At 35.3% G+C, this 20712-nt stretch overlaps 2 protein-coding genes across 2 annotated transcripts; one reads left to right on the top strand and one right to left on the bottom strand.

Moving 5' to 3' along the window:
* Positions 1-1352: 1352 nt before the first annotated feature.
* On the top strand, positions 1353-13432 carry LOC120119878 (aquaporin NIP1-2-like). The gene is made up of 5 exons (XM_039139674.1): positions 1353-1487; positions 12044-12268; positions 12368-12565; positions 12837-12898; positions 13312-13432. Exons 1-5 carry the CDS (start codon positions 1479-1481, stop codon positions 13430-13432), a joined length of 615 nt encoding a protein of 204 aa, XP_038995605.1. The 5' UTR covers positions 1353-1478.
* Positions 13433-14653: 1221 nt separating this feature from the next.
* Positions 14654-16216, bottom strand: LOC120119922 (GDSL esterase/lipase At1g29670-like). The gene is made up of 4 exons (XM_039139713.1): positions 15953-16216; positions 15375-15745; positions 15027-15282; positions 14654-14942 (listed from the first exon to the last, which is right to left on the bottom strand). Exons 1-4 carry the CDS (start codon positions 16194-16196, stop codon positions 14719-14721), a joined length of 1095 nt encoding a protein of 364 aa, XP_038995644.1. The 5' UTR covers positions 16197-16216; the 3' UTR covers positions 14654-14718.
* Positions 16217-20712: the final 4496 nt, after the last annotated feature.

Genomic DNA, 20712 nt, shown 5'->3' with positions numbered 1-20712 from the left:
ACCAAAAATCAATTTGAAGTATAATTTAGACACCTAAAAGTGTATTAAGCCTTATATTTATAATTATCAATGTATTCGATTCATAGGTCAATTAAATCAAATTGAATATTATAAATACTTATTATAAAGATGAATCTAAATTGGTCTTCAAACTTCTATATATTCCAATTTCATCTCCAAACTATGACCCTTATTCTAAATTAATCCTTAAACTTTTGAATCTCTCAATTTCATCTAAATATACAATCATTTTCAACCATAGTTTAACATAAATTTTATTCTTTTCAAAAATATAATAATAGAGCTTGGCTTAATAGTTTTATTAACAAGGGATGCGATTAACAAACATCGATAATTTGGGATGAAATTGAAATATTCAAAAGTTTGAGGACCAATTTAAAATGAGGGTCATAGTTTAGGGATAAAATTAGAATATCCAAAAGTTTGAGGATTAATTTAGAATGATTCATAGTATGAGTATGAAACTGAAATGTTAAAAAGCTAGTGATCAATTTATAATAAGAGTCATAATTTGAGGACATATGATTCAATTAACACTTCTAATAAAATATTATTATTATTAAATTAAGTATTTAATCCGAACGTTATCTAAATTCAAGTCTAACCATCATACTAGACTAGACTTTTATTACTGTTAACAAGAAAAGAATTTATCATGTGAATAAACAAATCTAGAAACTACTTTTCAACCTTAATTAACGTTAGATAATATTAAGATTAAAAAAATGTTTTCCCTTTGAACAATTAGTTGACAATATCACATGCTTAATTTCATGTTTCCCAGGTGTTTGATAGAATGCCGCCATGAAAAATCTAGTTCATATCAGAGTAGTCTTCATATTAAAACAAAGGCACATGATTCCTGTGCCTGCCACAATCAATTTGAAGATTAGTAAAAACTGTACTCGATTCGGGTTATCCGTTCAAACTCGAAGTTCTGTTCGATATTTTCTCTCATACCCTTCTTTTTTATATATCTTAGGCTTTCCCTTAAATTGGCATGCTTTTGTCAGTTTCATGTTCGCAGTTCTTCCTAGTTTGTTGAAGAGCATAAAGCAATCTTTCTCTGTCTTCTGTATACTTGGCTTTGCTCTCGTTTTCGATCCGAATATCCGATAAAAGTTGGCGATCATGGCTGAAACAGGGGCAGATGCACTAAGCCCCTAGGGTCAAGTGCATCCCATTATTTTGGGATTTAAGAAAAAAAATGAATTTTAGTATAATATGTTAAAGAAAAATGGAAAAAAAATCACACCCCATTATTTGTAAGAAAAAAAAATTAAAATTTTAGATCTCCATTTATAAAATTTTGGATCCGTCACTGGGCTGAAATCACTGAGTCTCGGAATAATGGAAATCATGTTGTCTTGAATGTTAATGGTGAAGCCAATGATCATAGTCCCCCTTCATCATCCCCCAAAACCAAAGAATCTCGCAACTGTTTCTCTGTACCATTCATGCAAAAGGTCACTATATATGTGTATTAATGTCACGAACCGGCTCGAGTTGTCCGCTTTGTGCACTCACAGGTCTCTCAAGGTTCTGAAGGGGTGGCAATCGGTTGGGGAAAACTGAAAATCTTGGGGATCCAAATCGACATGATAGGGAATAATCGAAATCTTCACCTACAAGATGTAGAAGTTTTATCCTCGAAGTTCAAATGGAGATGGGGACAGAGATTATTATATATGAACTGTGGGGATAACCAAACTGTACCTGTATTAATAACCATGAGGATCTCTGAAAAATAATCGTAGAGATCCCTAATATTTTACAAAATAACCGCGAAGATCCTCGAAAAATATATGTGAGATTATGTGTTGTCACTGTTACATCTCAAAAGAACTAAAATTAAAGTTTATATATTTTTTCATTTAATATATATTGATTTGTTGAGATTGAAAATGATTAAGATTATACATATACATTGGGTGTTAGTTGAATATTAACGTTTGAAACTTTCATATTATAGATAGAGACCTGTCGCAACCGTCTTTCGGTTGGGCCCCGGAATTGGGCTTCGACTTAGGAAAATGGATTGGAGTCGCCACCGATCATTTATTTAAAAATAAATGGGTTGATCGGATACCCTATTTCTTACCTGATCTGCATCTTACCAGAAATATGTCGGGCTCGGGAGTCGGTTACGGTCAAGGAAGGATTAGCACCCTTGAACCGCCCTTTCGGTACAACGTAATTTCCAGTTGTCTTAATTAAGAAAAATAACAAGTTAAATTAAAAGGTAAAGTTTCGACCCCAATTACTTACCCTTTATTGATTTGAAAATATCCTTAAAAAATCGAGAAATGTGTTAGATAAACAAGGTAAATAAAACAAATAAGGTAAAAGGGAAAAATAAAATAAATAAATAAGATAAAGGAAAAAAAATAGTAAAGTAATAATTATATATAGTAATATTTGAAAAAGGAAATATATATATATATATATATATATATATATATATATATATATATATATATATATATATATATATACATCAAAGTATTAAAAAATAGAAAAGTTACCCTCTCACTTCACCGAAAGTGAGGGGCTTTAGTCAGAAATAAGATAAAAAATGGGTCCTCTAGGTTAGTAATATATAATATAATGTTTAATAATAATAATGATAAAGACACAAGATTTTTAAAAAAATAATATAATAATAATAAATAAAAAAACGAAAATAATATATATATATATATATATATATATAAAGTTATAAGATATATTACGTAAATAAAAAAATAATCAAATAAAAATAATTAAGAATATATATATATTAATAATAGGTATATAAATCAACCATTAAAAGTATAAAAAATATATGACTAGATAAAGATAATTACAATATATAGTAATAATAGACTTATAAGTAGAATATTAAAGAAATATATATATATATATATATATATATATATATATAATAATAATAATAATAACATAAATAATAAAAATAAATGAATAAAATATCCATATAATAAATAAAGGGACTAATATAGATTTTTAAAAAGCTCTTCCCCTCCTTTAACCGAAAATCAAACCGGTTTTTCAAAATAAGCCTCGGGGTAGATCTAGGTTCGAAACTTCGAAACCCTACCCATTTTGGTCATCGGCGCAACCCACGTTTTGGGTTATTCGAATTAAATCTCAAGAAAAATAACGTGCATATGCAAAAGAAAGAAAAAAGAAAATGCTACCTTTTATTTCCTTTTCGAATCCTTTACAATAGCTTTGCCTTTGTATCTTCCCGTGCTTTCCTCTATGTTTTGTGTGTAAATCGTGTCCTCAAATGGTGAGTTACAATGGCTATTTATAGTGCTTGTAGATCCTATCTTTAGGAATTTAAATAATAGTAGAACTCTATCCTATTTTTTGAATCCTAGCAAAATTCTATCCTATCTTTAGGAGTTTGAATTCTAGTATGACGAAAAGGTGTGTTGACAGCTGCCCCTCTTTGCCCATAGTCGTGTAACGAGGATAGGGCAAAGATTAAAAGACACACTTTTCGTTCGGTGGAGTTGAAAATTGACTCTGATGTTTCAATAACTCCCTGTCGAATTGAGTTACGGATGACTCATCCATCGTGAAGTCGAGTTCATCTTGAAATGATATGAAATTAAAGCCATAGTTCGGAATTTGAATCAGCACGTGGCTTCCCGTTACCCTTCGGTCTTCTTCTCGGTTTAAAGACCTTGGATCGGAATCGAACTCAGAAATCTTCATTGACAGATAGCTTTTTCTTGACTTAAGCTATGCTGTTTGAAAATGGTTGCTTGTCACTAAGGCACGGCTAACCCAGGTCCTCTTCTCGACTTGAAAACCTCGACTGCAACCGGAAAGTAGTGTGATTGATGTGTCATCGAGCTGAATGGAGTCGAACTCGACAATTTTGATGGCAGATAATCTTTCTTTGAGTTGGATATCCTTCGTCGTGAAGTTGAAATCCAAGTAAGTAGCATTGTTCCAAGTCCAATATCCTCCGTCGTGAAGTTGAAATTGGCTCTGGAACCGGGAAATTATTTGTTGACAACCAGTCGTCCCTTCGTTGTGAAGTTGAACTTGTGTTGTCTGGAGTCCAATATCCTTCGTTGTGAAGTTGAAATTGAATCTGAATGAAATTTTGTTGACAAGCAGCGGTCCCTTCGTCGTGAAGTTGAACTTGCGTTGTCTGGAGTCCAATATCCTTCGTTGTGAAGTTGAAATTGGCTCTGAGAATGGAAAGTTGTTGTTGACAAGCAGCGGTCCCTTCGTCGTGAAGTTGAACTTGCATTGTCTGGAGTCCAATATCCTTCGTTGTGAAGTTGAAATTGGCTCTGAGATTGGGAAGTTGTTGTTGACAACCAGCGGTCCCTTCGTCGTGAAGTTGAACTTGCGTTGTCTGGAGTCCAATATCCTTCGCTGTGAAGTTGAAATTGGCTCTGAGATTGGGAAGTTGTTGTTGACAACCAGCGGTCCCTTCGTCATGAAGTTGAACTTGCGTTGTCTGGAGTCCAATATCCTTCGTTGTGGAGTTGAAATTGGCTCTGAAATTGAGAAGTTGTTTGTTGACAACCAGCCGTCCCTTCGTTGTGAAGTTGAACTTGTGTTGTCTCGAGTGCCACGATATCCTCCGTCGTGGAGTTGAAATCGCGGATGGCCCCTTCGTTGTGAAGTTGAGCCTTGACTTGAATATCCTTCGTCGTGAAGTTGAAATCCAAGTATTGTATGTTGCGGGTGGACACAATTCCCTTCGCCGTGAAGTTGAAACCGTGGAGACCCCTTTATTGTGAAGTTTAGCTTCGAGCTAGATATCCTTCGTCGTGAAGTTGAAATCCACTCTCGAGCAAATTGTGTCGCTTTGAGTGCAATATCCTTCGCCGCGAAGTTGAAATTGACTCTAGCTAAAACCTGAAAAAGTTATGCATATATGTGATGTTATGGATGCAATGCTCTTAGGTGTGCCTAAAATGCATATGCAACATATGTTATCTTGGGGCTCTGGAGAGAAATCTCGATCTCCAGTTGCCTGTCTGGAATCTTGATTCTTGAATCTTCAAATTTTGATCCCTGATCTTGAATTCTTCAAATGTTCAAATCTGATGTGCACATTCTATTTTTGATTTGAGAAATGCTTCTCGACCATCTCAAGTATGTGCCTGAGCTGAGTGTAACAGTTCAGATGATGCTTCAAAAGAAGTTGTCTTGAAAGAGATAGAATTCGTTTCAAGGGAAACGATCTCAAAGATATCTGTTGTTTCAAGGGAAACGGTCTTAAGGGAGACAAAATTTTGTTTTAAGAAAAACTGTCTCAAGAGAGATAAAACTTAGTTCCAAAAGAAATTGTCTCACGGGGAGATGAAATTAGTTCCAAGGAAAATATATTCAAAGATGACGCTTCAAGAGAAATTGCCTCAAAAGCGACATAATTCGTTTCAAGGGAAACGATTTCAAAGATATCTGTTGTTTCATGAGAAACACAATTTTGTTTTAAGGGAGATAAATTCAAAGATTTTGTGTTTCAAGAGAAACTGTCTCATGGGAGACAAAATTTGTTTCGAGGGAAACAATCTCAAAGGTTTTGTGTTTCAAGAGAAGCTGTCTCAAGGGAGACAAAATTTGTTTCAAGGGAAATTATCTCAAGAGAGACGAAATTCATTTCTAGGGAAATGTTTTCAATGTTTATGTTTCAGGAGAAACTGTCTCAAGGGAGACAAAATTTTGTTTCAAGGGAAACTATCTCAAGAGAGACAAAATTCATTTCAAGGGAAATGTTTCCAATGTTTATGTTTCAAGAGAAACTGTCTCAAGGGAGAAAAAATTTTGTTTCAAGGGAAACTATCTCAAGAGAGACAAAACTCATTTCAAGGGAAATGTTTTCAATGTTTATGTTTCAAGAGAAACTGTCTCAAGGGAGAAAAAATTTTGTTTCAAGGGAAACTGTCTCAAGAGAGACAAAGTTTGTTTCAAGGGAAACTGTCTCAAGAGAGACAATGGTGAGCACGATTCCCTTCGTCATGAAGTTGAAATCGTGGGTGGCCCCTTCGTCGTGAAGTTGAGCCAGGAATTGGATATCCTTCGTCGTGAAGTTGAAATCCAACTTGAAAATACGAACTGGATCGGTTCTGAATTATCTCTCGAACTCGTCTGAAGTTGATTCTAAGATCTGTCGATCTTTCAATATGTCAAATTGGTTGAAGTGTAGCTTCTTGCTGCTGAGTTAAGCAACCAACATAAATCTTTAAAGGTGCTTTTGATTCGAGTATCCTTCGTCTTGAAGTCGAAACTTGACTCTAAAATCTGCAAAAATTATGTATGTGGGAAAAAATGATGCTCTAAAATGTATGCATAAGATGCATATAACATGAATTGGTTATATTTTATCTCTTGAAAAATGCCTGATAATTCGCATTAGGATGTTGAATCCCCAAAGATGCCCAAAAAATGCTCCAATATTTCATGTTGAATCTTCGAAGATGCCCCAAATGTTCCTCATTTCTTGCTTCAGCATTGATTCTGAGCATGAGTTTTGTGTCTAAGAGTCACATGTCATTTACCAAGATCCACTCTAGAAAGACTGTCTTGTTTGAAAAAAAAATGTTTTTCTTTCTCTTTTATTTTCAAAGTCATGAAAATATCAATTAAAAGAGTTTCAAAAAATGTTTAATCCCAAGTTTTAAAAATATTGCCCCTTTCACGGTTTTACAATTGAGACGAATCATAAAGCTAGAGTTCATTGGATATCAAAGAATTAATTACAATGTTAATCCTTCAATAAATTATAGCTATTTGACAAGTGTCAAGATCAAAGCTATCTTTGAGAGATGGTCAAGTAAGGAAAGGATAAAAAGTCTCAGGTCATTGTGTTTGGTCAAAGGTTTGGCATTTGATGCTCAAAGGTTTGGTATTTGATGCTCAAAGGATTGATGGGGTAGCTTGCATGCTTCTCTACTGGAAGTGTTCTCTGACTCCCAACCTTCGTTGTCACACTTGGATTGTGCGATGCCTTATCAAGGAATTTGTGTGATCACCTCAGTTGCACAATTTTTATATTCGAGCCGCCTTTTCAGGTTTTCAACTCGAATCCTCCTTTGGTTTCAAGACGTTATTCAGGATTTATGTCTTGAATCCCCCTTTGTTATTTTTCTCTACCATACATTAATTACATTGTTTTTTTGCAAACAAAGATTAATCCTGATGGGCGGGATGAAATCTGAAGATAGTCTCTTCTGTTTAGAAATCCATGTATGATTAGAAGGGACTTTTAAGGCACGTAATGTAGGCCAGGGTTCGTGGTTATGAAAGAAAAGGATAAATAGGCCCAAATAACTGTTTCAGGGTATTGAACCAAGGATCAATTCATTCTGATGCCATCAATCTTGTCTTGCTCAAAATGTCTCTTTCTCTTGATGCTCTATGATCTTTGAGTGAAGGGATTCAGTGATTCGGGAATGATTGTGCTTGATCAATCTCATTGAAGCTTGATGCACCATTTGTCTTTAGGGAATTTTGCATGTGCTTTTTGTCCCTTTTTTTTATTTTTGTTCTTTCTTTTTTGTTCTTGTTTTTTCCTTTTTTGCTTCTTTTCTTTTTTCTTTTTGCCCTTTTTGTTCTGATTGAATCATCGCACTTGACATTTGGTTCACCTTTCGGTATCTCATCTGAATCAATGTCTTCACTCATGTGAGCAGATTTTCTCCACCTTGCCCCCCAGTGTGGAGGGTGATCATTGGTTAGGGTTGAATCAGAAGAAAAAAAATACTATAGGCTCAAAAGGGGATGCAAGGGATATATATTTTCTCCTGTTGTGAAGGGATAAAGAAAGAAAGCCGTTCATCATTTCATACATATAAGTCTTCACAGAAGAGGTATCCCCAGGGGGATAGATTTTCAGGATTAATTCTATTCACATGAAAACAGTGCAATTAATGCATGATAGAATTATTTCGAATGAATTATTTTTTCTGCTCCTTGCTCCCAACAGGTCTCAATGTTCAGGCTCCTAGCGAGATGCCCCAAACTGTATCTTGGAAGAATGCTCATGTTCAAATGAACAACTCAATGCCTTGGGTTTTAATGGTAAAAAAGGTTAATTTTGAGTCTAAAAAGACAGTTGTGTGATCTTATTGACTCAAAGAAAGATGTGGGTGTATCAAAAAGATAAAGGTAATGTTCAAGAATTTTAAATGGAGGTAATGTCAAAATTTGGTTTTTTGAGAATGACCATGAGTTATTTTGGGTAAAGAATCAAGGTGTTTTATTCTAGGGTTTGAGACAGGGTAAGAAAGGTCTAATCTTGTCATATGTCAAAAATCTATAATTCTTGAAGAATTAAAAGAATCCTTAATTCATTTAATATTCAAAGAACTAAAGATTAAAATTTGTTCAATTGCTCCACCTTAAAAAGTAACATGAATTCAATCGTTTAAAAGATGTGTTCAAACAAAATAATCCTCTAAGTGCAAATGGTATATGCCATGCCCCCTTCTTCGGCAAACGCCTTACAGTTTTCAGAAGAATGTTTGGGAATCCTTATGTGGCAACAACTTCAACATCGTAGCCCTTAGGAGATGGGTACTCTTTTCTCAGATCATCCTGGCAGGCTTAGTCCTACAATCAGCTGATCCAGCTCCCCCTGTACTGATTTCAGTTTTTCTTTAATTGTTAAAATCTAGCTTCCATGTGGTGTAATGTGGTTAATACAACTTCATCGAATCCTCCGTGATTTAATTTCATGTTTATAAAAATGCTTAAAAATGTAGATGAAGATGCAAGAATGCAAGAATGCATGAAATGTTCGAGGCATTGATCCAAGAAATGTGACTGTTATTATGAATAATCCTTATTGGGGACAAAAATGTTTTATCTTTTAAGAGAAAAAAATATTCTGACAGCTTCTGACATGTTGACTAGTCTTCTGCTTTCGTCTTTCACCGGTTGAATAACCTGTCGAACCGCTCCGGCCTCTCTGGATGAACCGTGAAAATGTTGAGTTGTTTTTTGTACTGGTCCAAGAAGTCTCGAATGATCGCATCTCGAGCATTTACTTTTGTTGAGCCTGTTCCCAACGAATTCGTCATTGGAGCCCTTAATTGATAGGAACTATGTGAAGTTCATTAATCTGTTTCTTGAATTCGCCGATAATGGTCTCCAATTTCAGCTATCATTTTGCCATTGTTGTGTTCAAAGGGACTTCCGAGATACATAACCTTCATCTTGCCCCTGCAACCTCTGCCAGTCAGTTCTTCAAAGATAAGCTTTCATTGTGCTTGATGTAGACCCGGTTCATTTTGGGTCTTTTATAATGCAGCAGAGTGATATACTCTTCAATTGTGGGCACCACGTCTTCTGGATTAAATGTGACACATAGTCGCCTTGTAGACTATCCTCTGTATTTTCATCTCTTGTATTACAACACCTTTGTCCATGGATTCAGATTATTCGAGTTTTAACAAACACGTTTTAGTGGATCAATGACCTCTTTTTAATGATGCAAGTGATGAAAATAAAATAAAATAAAGATGAAAAGAGTTAGTGAGGTGAAAAATAATCAAAAACGATCATAAAAATGAAAGTCCTACCCCACATGATATCTACCCCACATGCTTATTATTCCTACCCGGACATGATCTCTATCCCGTATGCTAATTTCAAACAAATCCTAACCGCATATTTGTCTAGTTCGCATGCTTTGAACAGAAAGTAAAGCATGAAATAAAATAGCCTAGGGTTTGAAGTGAGGTTTTGGGGTGGGCTCTAATTCTCCATAGTCTCCCGGTTTAAGTTCTAAAAAAAATGGTACCCGAGTTCTCCTTGCTGGTGCCCCTTTGGGCTTACCAGACCCTTAGTCCTAAACCCATCACAGGCTTGTGTGGACTACGTTAAACTCGAGAGGACACATTCCCTTATGTCTATGCGGAGAATAAATTCACACGAAGACATAAGGTATATGAATCCCGAAGGCTACTTGCTTGGCATATGCGGTGAATAAATTCACACGAATGCGTCGCTTTCACCCCCACTTAAAACGGGTTCGGAGCTCGGGTTTAGAGCCTTGAATGAAAAAGTTTGGAAAGCTGAAATCACTAGAAAACGGTCAGTTCAACTATTTACTCAAAAAAATATAATCAAATGTAAGTAATAAGGATCGAAATGTTACCTTAAAATTTAAACTTACCCTTTTCGTTAAAAAGACAACTGGAAATTACCTTAGCCTGACTCACTTATCTGTGTCCCCAGTAGAGTCGCCAAGCTGTCGCAACCGTCTTTCGGTTGGGCCCCGGAATTGGGCTTCGACTTAGGAAAATGGATTGGAGTCGCCACCGATCATTTATTTAAAAATAAATGGGTTGATCGGATACCCTATTTCTTACCTGATCTGCATCTTACCAGAAATATGTCGGGCTCGGGAGTCGGTTACGGTCAAGGAAGGATTAGCACCCTTGAACCGCCCTTTCGGTACAACGTAATTTCCAGTTGTCTTAATTAAGAAAAATAACAAGTTAAATTAAAAGGTAAAGTTTCGACCCCAATTACTTACCCTTTATTGATTTGAAAATATCCTTAAAAAATCGAGAAATGTGTTAGATAAACAAGGTAAATAAAACAAATAAGGTAAAAGGGAAAAATAAAATAAATAAAATAAATAAATAAGATAAAGGAAAAAAAATAGTAAAGTAATAATTATATATAGTAATATTTGAAAAAGGAAATATATATATATATATATATATATACATCAAAGTATTAAAAAATAGAAAAGTTACCCTCTCACTTCACCGAAAGTGAGGGGCTTTAGTCAGAAATAAGATAAAAAATGGGTCCTCTAGGTTAGTAATATATAATATAATGTTTAATAATAATGATAAAGACACAAGATTTTTAAAAAATAATATAATAATAATAAATAAAAAAACGAAAATAATATATATATATATATATATAAAGTTATAAGATATATTACGTAAATAAAAAAATAATCAAATAAAAATAATTAAGAATATATATATATATTGATAATAGGTATATAAATCAACCATTAAAAGTATAAAAAATATATGACTAGATAAAGATAATTACAATATATATAGTAATAATAGACTTATAAGTAGAATATTAAAGAAATATATATATATATATATATATATATATATATATATACATATAATAATAATAACATAAATAATAAAAATAAATGAATAAAATATCCATATAATAAATAAAGGGACTAATATAGATTTTTAAAAAGCTCTTCCCCTCCTTTAACCGAAAATCAAACCGGTTTTTCAAAATAAGCCTCGGGGTAGATCTAGGTTCGAAACTTCGAAACCCTACCCATTTTGGTCATCGGCGCAACCCACGTTTTGGGTTATTCGAATCAAATCTCAAGAAAAATAACGTGCACATGCAAAAGAAAGAAAAAAGAAAATGCTACCTTTTATTTCCTTTTCGAATCCTTTACAATAGCTTTGCCTTTGTATCTTCCCGTGCTTTCCTCTATGTTTTGTGTGTAAATCGTGTCCTCAAATGGTGAGTTACAATGGCTATTTATAGTGCTTGTAGATCCTATCTTTAGGAATTTAAATAATAGTAGAACTCTATCCTATTTTTTGAATCCTAGCAAAATTCTATCCTATCTTTAGGAGTTTGAATTCTAGTATGACGAAAAGGTGTGTTGACAAGACCAATTTAAGATAATCTGATATATCTTATAAGTTTTAGGTGTTACATTGATTTCAAAAATATTTGTTTATTTTTTGTATGAGATTAATCGAAACCCGCATAAATACATAAGAGATGGGTATGGGAACAAAAAATCCCCAAAACATATAATGGAGATTCCCAAAATCGTACCCACAAGTATTGGGGACAAATGGATAATGCAAAACCATCCCGTCCTGCCCCGTTGCCACCCCTAAGGTTCTGTCACCTAAGGGACATGTGAGTACACAAAGAAGATAATTCCAGTTCTTCTCGTGACGCGACTGGTCGATTTTGTTATGTTTTCAAGAGATTGAATGGTTTGATTTTGTTTTATAATTTGCAGCTGTTAGCTGAGTTGTTGGGCACATATTTTCTGATATTTACCGGTTGTGCAGCAGTGGTGGTGAATGCCAACAATGACAATGCGGTTTCACGTTCGGGGATCGCCACGGTGTGGGGATTAGCATTGATCGTCTTGTTTTACTCGTTGGCTCACGTCTCCGGTGTCCATTTTAACCCTGCAATCACCATTGCTTTTGCTATCTGCAAAAGATTTCCTCTCGAAAAGGCAAGCGTTTAACCCGAAATTCGACCAAATTTTAAGTACCTGTGAGGGTTAAAAAAAAGGGGTTTCCAATGGTTGATCTGCTTTGCTTTGTTTATGCAGGTGCCAGTTTACATATTGGCTCAAGTTGTTGGATCAACACTGGCGGCTGGGACCCTGCGGTTACATTTTAGCGGACCGCATGATGTCTTCGCCGGAACATCGCCGCAAGGGTCGGATTTGCAGGCATTCGTTATTGAGTTCATCATCACTTTCTACCTTAAGTTCAACATATCCGGCGTTGCCACGGATAACAGGGCTGTAAGTTCTGCCTTTTCACCTCATCCTCTTTCCCTCCAAAACAAGTCATGGAAAAATAGATACAAATGTCTCGTTTGTAGTCGCATGAACCGACCGGATTACTCCCGATTTCACCATATCATTTCTTTCATTGTAAGCCTAAGCCAACGGTTCTCATTGGCATTTGATATCAACCGGGATTTGTAATAGCTTTGATTTATCTTCAGATAAAATTACAATAGAAGTCCCTATACTATATATCGGATTATATTTTGATCCCTCTAATTTGCAGATTGGAGAACTTGCAGGACTTGTCATTGGCTCTGCCGTGCTGCTTAAAGTGTTGATTGTTGGGTATGACCTTTTTCCCCAACCTACTTTAGTATTCTTAATATTCGAGATTATCAGATATGAGACACTGACAGATCCAAAAAATTAAGAATGAATATCCAAAATTTTAATATTTTTTTCTTAAAATTAATGGGTATACAATTTTTTTATTTTTCTTTAATACATTCCATTAAGTTTGATCATTTTCTAAAATAATGGGATGCACTTGATCTCTTAGGGACTTTGTGCATCCGTCCTTATACGAGTATATACACATATGTGTATGTGTTCGATACAATTTAACTTCTCTCATTATTTAATCTTGATTATGTCCCTGTCTAAAACTAAACCTTAAGTAAAAACCCAAACATGTTTTGTGTTTGCCATCGGCGTTCTTTCCTTGCATATGCTGATATATTATGATCATGTTCCGGCAGGCCGATAACAGGAGTATCGATGAACCCTGCAAGGAGCTTGGGACCGGCGATTGTGTCGAACTGTTACAAAGGAATATGGATATATCTTACGTCGCCGATCGTCGGGTGCTCGTGTTTATAACTTGGTTAGATACACTGATAAGCCATCGCTGGAGATCATCAAAAGTGCCTCTTTCCTAAAAAAAATTCATGTAATTGTTGTTAAAACAGATATATTAATTATATCAATTACACGTTGGTCCATATAAGATTTTAAATTATTTTAGTGCAATCATAGGTTCAAATATTAGCATTATGGATGGAATAAATTAAGTCTAGAGGGTTGATCTTATAACGAGTATTTGTAGTGTTCAACTCGAATTAGTTGATAAAAAGATTTATTATTTATTTATTTTGTGTAAATGAACTAGGGATGGGCATGGGTCGGGGTTTTTGGTCCACCCGACCCGACCCGAGAAGAAGGGGACCTCCACCCGTGACCCGACCCGACCCGATAGATAGTTTAAAAAACCGACCCGACCCGACCCGAAATAATAAAAAAATATTTTTATTCAATAAAAATAGTGACTAAATTGAAAAAAAATAATATATGGAGGGGTATTATTGTAATTATTCCTAAATATATAGGGTAAAATTATATATTTTTCCGGGTCGGGTCGGGTCGGATTTTTTTCACCATAAATCCTAACCCGACCCGAACACCACATAAAAAAAACCCGACCCGATCCCAATTTTTTTTTAGAAAAATCCGACCCGATCGGGTTGGGTCGGAACCCGTCGGGTTCGGATTAGATGCCTATCCCTAAAATGAACGTGGTTTCCTTTATTGCTTGATTTTATGTAAATATAATTTAGGGTAAATTATTGAAATGATCACTTATCTTTTAAATTTATACACTTTTGCTCATTTTGAATTTGTGTTTTGATCACTTATGTTATCGTTTTATTGAGTTTTGGTCATTGTGACGTTGAATGCCATTAGTTTGATGATGTGTCACATTAGTAAAATGATTTAATTTTTATTTTAACCCTAACTTTAGATAAAATACTAATTATGGGTCTTTTTGTAAACCTAAAGAAGTTAAGGGTAAATTTTCAACTTACCCTTTCTTTAATTTGCTTTTCATTCGCCGGGCACCAAAACAACAATTTGACCAACAAATTTATATTCCAAACTAATATCACATTTAATCAAGGATATCGAATAAGTTTGAAATTCGAAACCCTATTTCCACAACACCTTCCTTGTAAAAAAGAAATACCTAGAAGACAACGACTTTGTAGACTCAATCCTTAGAACAATTCATGACACTAATGATTGAAATCAAACTTATAACAAGAAGAAAAAGTGTGAATAATCTAATTTTTTTTCTCACCAAAGCCACCTGCACTTCATCGCCTTCGTCGTCAGAGCTGAGCAAGTCGGCTAATATCAATCGGATAAGCATCGGAAGGAGACTGAGCACTGTATGACCTCCTTCCAATGATCACATTTGCAGCCTGGGTTGGATGAAAAGCATCCCAAAACAAATACTCATTCCTATTACTACATGGCCTTTGTAGAGGCAGGCAAGTGATTTGCCCATTGTTCCTTCCAACACCACAACATCCTGCATTTGTTACCCTAAACCCTGAAACATAGCAAGTTAATCGTGTCAGATCGATATTGTTGATCGAAGTCTGTTAATATCATTTTCGATTAGTATTGTTCTTACCGAAAGCCGAAGGATTGCTTGTAATGTCTTGGAAAATCCCATAAACATCAATGTAGATGAACTTTGCATCTGAATCATTGTTATTGAATTGATCAACAAGAGCTTTGAGCTTGTTGTTGAATATTCTATTGGCAGCATTGATTCTCTCCACACAAGTTGTACCATCTCTGCTGTTTTGAGCTAATTCGTTAGGGCTGCATCCGATCTGACCCAACCCGATCAAAACGAACTTCCTCGCCCCATAGTTGTACAATGCCTGAAAATCACCACTCCCATAAAACGATAAGGACGGTGTTCACCTCCGATGAACGCGGTTCGAATACGTAAAGACGAACATGGATAACTAACCTGAAGCTGCTGAGTATATTGTTGGATAAGAACATCAGCGTATTGTTCAGGGTTATAACGCCTACTAGTGGAGTAGAAAAGAGGCATGAAATAGTTGTTGAGGTAGTCATTGCTTCCAAGTCCAATGGAGTAAATACATTTGCTCAAGTAATCTGCTGCGTTTGCTTCACTCCCAAGCAAGTTCACCACTTGTGCAACTGTTTGCCTGTAGTTTCTAACTTGTCCACTGAAACTGATCCGTGCTCCCAGCTGTTGTCCGGTTTCTTCTCGAATTCCGGCAGCCGCTGATGCGTAGTTAACTCCCCCGAGGATTTGTCTACCTCTAGCATTTGAGTATGGAGGAATGTAGTTTTCAAACCCCAAAAGCTCAGCTGTAGATAGAATAGACCCAAAATTTGTTTTTTCAAACAGATGGAAGAAGAAAACATACATACATACATATCAATGTAGTTTTCAAACCCCAAAAGTACAACTGTAGATAGAACTGCCCCAATGCTTCTTTTTGTCAAACAGATGGAGAAAGACAATATATACATAATACATGCATGCAATATATATATGAAAATTTAGAAGCTTACCAACGACATCTACGGTGGTTTTACCATTGGAGAATCTCCCAGTTGGTCCATTAGGGAAATCGATGCCGTAAGGCATGTAATTAGCTTTGGCAAGTGATGATAATCGATTGTTATTTCCATTATCAACCAATGAATCCCCGAATACAAAGTAACATGGAACTTGGGGTGCTCCATTGATTCCCCCAAAGCTCAAACTCAAAACTAAAGCTAACCAAAAACCAAACAGCACACACGATTTCATCATTGTTACTGGAAGATGAAAGCTCAAATAAGAAAGAAAGGATGGGCTGAATTCACGAGATAATGTTCTCGAACTTTTTTATTCACGATATAATGCACATCCCAGATTAATTGTTGAAATGGGGTGAATTCTACAGTGATCTCGTAGGACGCCATGCAATCCAGGCGATCTTGTAGGACGCCATGCAATCCAGGCGACATACGGGGTGACATACGAGCCATACGGGGTGACATACGAGCCATACAAGGCATATACGAGCCATACGAGCCAATGGAGAGATCGAGAGGTCGCCATGCAGTCTGGGCGACCTTGTAGGTCGCCATGTAGTCCCGACGACCTTGTAGGTCGCCATGTAGTCCCGGCGACCTTGTAGGTCGCCATGTAGTCCCGGCGACCTTAGGTCGCCATGTAGTCCTAGCTCACGAGACCATGCATGCACATGTAGCCAAGATTCCTTCACGTGCTCCCCTCCTGCTCCCCGCTGCATGCCTACAGCTATTGATGCATGCATGTGAACCATTTGAGCCGTGATTGGTACAATAATTGAACCATTGCTGTTGGTGAAATAATTGAGGCAGCCGGTTATATATGGGGTGTGCAAATCGCAAGAACATAAAAGAAAGATCTCACATAAAAGAAAGAAAGAAAGGGAGAAGAGATTGCAGCCGAGAAAGAAAGAAAGGGAGAAAGGAAAGTAAGAAGAAGAAAGGGAGATAAGGTAAATTTTTTTATATTTAAATTAGTTTATTATTATAAATGTTAATTAGTTTATTAGTTTAGGGTTATATGATTGTTAGTTTAAGTTATAGTATACATAAATTAAAAATTATTTAATTAGTATATGTTTGATAGTTATATAGTTAAAAAATAATTAATTAGTTTGTTTTGTTAATAGTTAGTTATATAAAAAAATTATTTAATTAGTTTGTGTTAGTTAAATAGTTAAGTAAACTATTGACGTACCAATACCCGTTCCTCTATCGGATATCAAGCAAACTCCATCTTCACGAACGACATATTGACGTAGATTGGTCAGAAAGAAATCCCAAGCCTCTGTTGTCTCTCCCTCAACAATGGCGAATGCAATTGGGAAGATATTTCGCTCACCATCTTGAGCAACTGCCATCAAAAGTACATGCCTATATTGACCATACAACCACGTACCATCTACTTGGATCATACGTTTGCAAAATGGAAATCCTTCAATACATGCCTTGAATGCCTAAAATAGTCTATGAAATATTTTCTTCCCTGGCAGAAGTTGACCTTCTTCGTCATATGCGGGCATGGTTTGAGACTTCACTATAGTTCCTGGGATAAATCGCTTCATTGCTTGTAGCAAATGTGGTAGCTCATTGTACGATGTATCCCAATCTCCATACGTCAACTTCATTGCCTTCATTTTCGCATTCCACACCTTGCCATATTTTACTTGATATCCAAATTGGCTTCGAATAGATGCAGCTAACACTGAACAAGATATCCTTGGATCCTTTTCAACCATCGCATTCACGTATTCACATATTACATCTGAGTCCAATAGTCGGTGGTCTTGTTCGATGGAGTTTCGCAAACATGTGTGCGAACCATTGTACCTCGTGATGACCCAAACATCGTGCCTTTGATTTTTCGACACTCTGATCTTCCACTTGCACTCTGGGCCATATTTTACACACTTAGCGTATAGGGTTTTCTGGTTGGACTCTGCAACATGGACATCAACATGGCATTTGATACAGTACTCTTTAATCGCCAGCGTAGCTTCATTTTTTCCTCTGAATTGCACCCCAACTGAAAATTCACCAGAATTATCGAATGATTCAGTCATTTGGTACGGAGGTAAATGTGGCATGTCTGGGAATTCAGGTGCCCTCATTGCATCATAGTCTATCTCGTACATGTGAGGAGTAGCTTCATACGGTGTCGGAACTTCATCAATTGCACCTCCACCAAAAATATTTTCGTCGCCGCCCAAAACGGGTTCTTCAGTTTCTTCATCTTCGCTTGAATCATCATGAATTTCTCCCCATCGATTTTCAGCGTCAATATCAACAACCAATTTCGGTATGTTTCTCGTCTCATACTCTGCTGCTGTAGATGTCCCCCGACTTCATTTACACTTTTCAATAGTGCCATAAAACTGTTCGGGAACCTGTATGCCGGCTCCTCAAACTGACTATATAAAGCCATTTCAGATGGATTTTGAGCCACACCTCTTGATGACCCAGGAACATCACATATGTTACGCACATCAACAAATAATTCAATAACTGCTATATTGGTTGACTCATGTAATCCAACCATGGTTCCAATATCATCATCTTCTTCAAGTGGAACTGCAGCATATCTGACTGGGTTAGAGCATATCATAAACCTATACCTCAAACCATCAACTGCAGCTCGAATTTTTCTTTCTATCTTATGCTTCATTTCTATAAATGTGATGTCTTTTTTGAACATCATATTTATTGGTTTTTCAGACTGAAAAACTACTCCGACCTCATTTTCCATAATCTGTCCATTATAATGGACAATCGTGAAAAAGTTGTTGCTCATTTTCTCTACAAATAAAAAAATAAATTAATTTAGATTAAAAAATTAGATAAGATAATTTCATAAATTATTAAATATAATATAATATATTATTATATTAATGATCAAATAAAATTTATTATTTAACTTGATTGATTGCTTACTAATAAACCTAATAATGATTTGATAATTACTATTAATCTAATGATTTGATATTTAATGATTTAATAATAATATGATTTAGTCATAATCACTGATAATTATTTATTCTAAATATTTAATGATTTAGATTTGATACTAATCATTTAGTAATTATTACTAATAATAATGATTAGTTTGATAATATTTTTTATTTTTTAAAAATAACAAACAAATTTGTTAGGCAAAACTGTCGAGATAATATTTTTAAAACAACACTAAATATTTTTAAACACAATATTTTTTAAAACGGAAATTATCTCGCACAAATTAGTTTATATAATCTAATATAAACTTACTAACTAACTAATTTACACATACACAACAATAAAAAATGGACAACAAAAAATAATAAATTACTCACGTCTTTATGCCTTCTTCCTTTAGTTTCTTTTCCTGCCTTGTTTCTTTCTTCGAATCAATCTGTGTGTGGGCAAATATTGTGAAATAATGTCCTGTATGTGTAAACAAAATATTTATTTAAACAACAATAGCTCCCACAAATTAATTTTATATAATCTAATATATTATAATATACCTTAAACTAATAAACTATTTCTTTATTATAATATAACTTAGTTAAAATAACAAACTAATTAAGCACTAATTATTTTTTTATAATATAACTTCAACTTCAACGAACAACCTAATATACGTTTAAAAACACTAACAAATTAATTAATATTTTTTATATTTAATAACTTAAACTAAGAAACTAATTAACTAATTTTTTATATAATATAATATATAACTTAAACTAATAAACTAATATAATATAACTTAAACTAACAAACTAATAATTTATACTAACAAACTAATTAACTAGATTTTAGTTTTACCCTAAACCCGAAACTAACAAACTAATAATTTCATATAATAAACTAAATTAAACAATAAAAAAATTACCTCACGAACTATGTTTGAGCCTTTATCTTCTTTTCTTCTTCTTCTTTTTCTTTCTCTCGGCAAAGTTTATATGTGCGGTTTTGCTTGTGCTTCTACCCTAAACCCCATATCCTTTATATTAAGCAACTGAGCGTTGGACAGAGTCATTAAATTTGACTGTTGAAGAAAATAATATTAGCATTGCATCGTATAACTATTGAGCATTGAAAAGCTGCAATTGAACAATAATATTTACTGCATTTGGCAGCTAAATTAACGCTGCAATAACGCAACTATGGATGCAACACATGCAGCTACGGATGCAGGAATCTCCCAGCTATGATGCAACGCATGCAGTTACACAGGAATCTCCCAGAGCTTGGTCGCCGAGACTCCATGGCGACCTACCTACCACGACGACCTACACCGTTCGACGTGCACGTCCCATGCACAGTTCCCACGTCCCATGCACAGCTCCCACAACTCCCCCATGCCCCATGCACAGTTCCCACGTCCCATGCACAGCTCCCACAACTCCCCCATGCATGCTCCAATACTATTTGATTGCATGGCGACCTACACCTGCAAACCACACAGGTCGCCCGGATGCCATGGCGACCTACAAGGTCGCCCGGATGCCATGGCGACCTACGAGGTCACTGTAGAATTCACCCCATTTCAGCAATTAATCTGGGATGTGCATTATATCGTGAATAAAAAAGTTCGAGAACATTATCTCGTGAATTCACCCGAGTGATATATATAGGGAGATGGAGGAGTAGAAGATGATGCAATGATCGTATTGAAATAGAAATAGGCATGCAAGTGATTGCTTTTACAGTTGAAGAAAGTAGGTAAGGCGTATTCATTTCACGCGGATCTTCAACATCTCTACACTTTTATG

The sequence above is a fragment of the Hibiscus syriacus genome, unplaced genomic scaffold, assembly GCF_006381635.1.
Source record: "Hibiscus syriacus cultivar Baekdansim isolate YM2019G1 unplaced genomic scaffold, ASM638163v2 tig00110332_pilon, whole genome shotgun sequence".
Classification (NCBI taxonomy): Eukaryota; Viridiplantae; Streptophyta; class Magnoliopsida; order Malvales; family Malvaceae; genus Hibiscus; species Hibiscus syriacus.
This window is presented reverse-complemented; position numbering and strand designations above follow the sequence as displayed.

Bases quoted from the DNA above. Each gene is read 5' to 3' on its own strand.
- LOC120119878 (XM_039139674.1), top strand. The intron at 12,269-12,367 runs GCAAGCGTTTAA...TTGTTTATGCAG, and splicing joins AAAGATTTCCTCTCGAAAAG to GTGCCAGTTTACATATTGGC. The intron at 12,899-13,311 runs GTATGACCTTTT...ATGTTCCGGCAG, and splicing joins CTTAAAGTGTTGATTGTTGG to GCCGATAACAGGAGTATCGA.
- LOC120119922 (XM_039139713.1), bottom strand. From the start codon at position 16,196: ATGATGAAATCGTGTGTGCTGTTTGGTTTTTGGTTAGCTTTAGTTTTG. The intron at 15,746-15,952 runs GTAAGCTTCTAA...TTCTATCTACAG, and splicing joins AACCACCGTAGATGTCGTTG to CTGAGCTTTTGGGGTTTGAA. The intron at 14,943-15,026 runs GTAAGAACAATA...GCTATGTTTCAG, and splicing joins AAGCAATCCTTCGGCTTTCG to GGTTTAGGGTAACAAATGCA.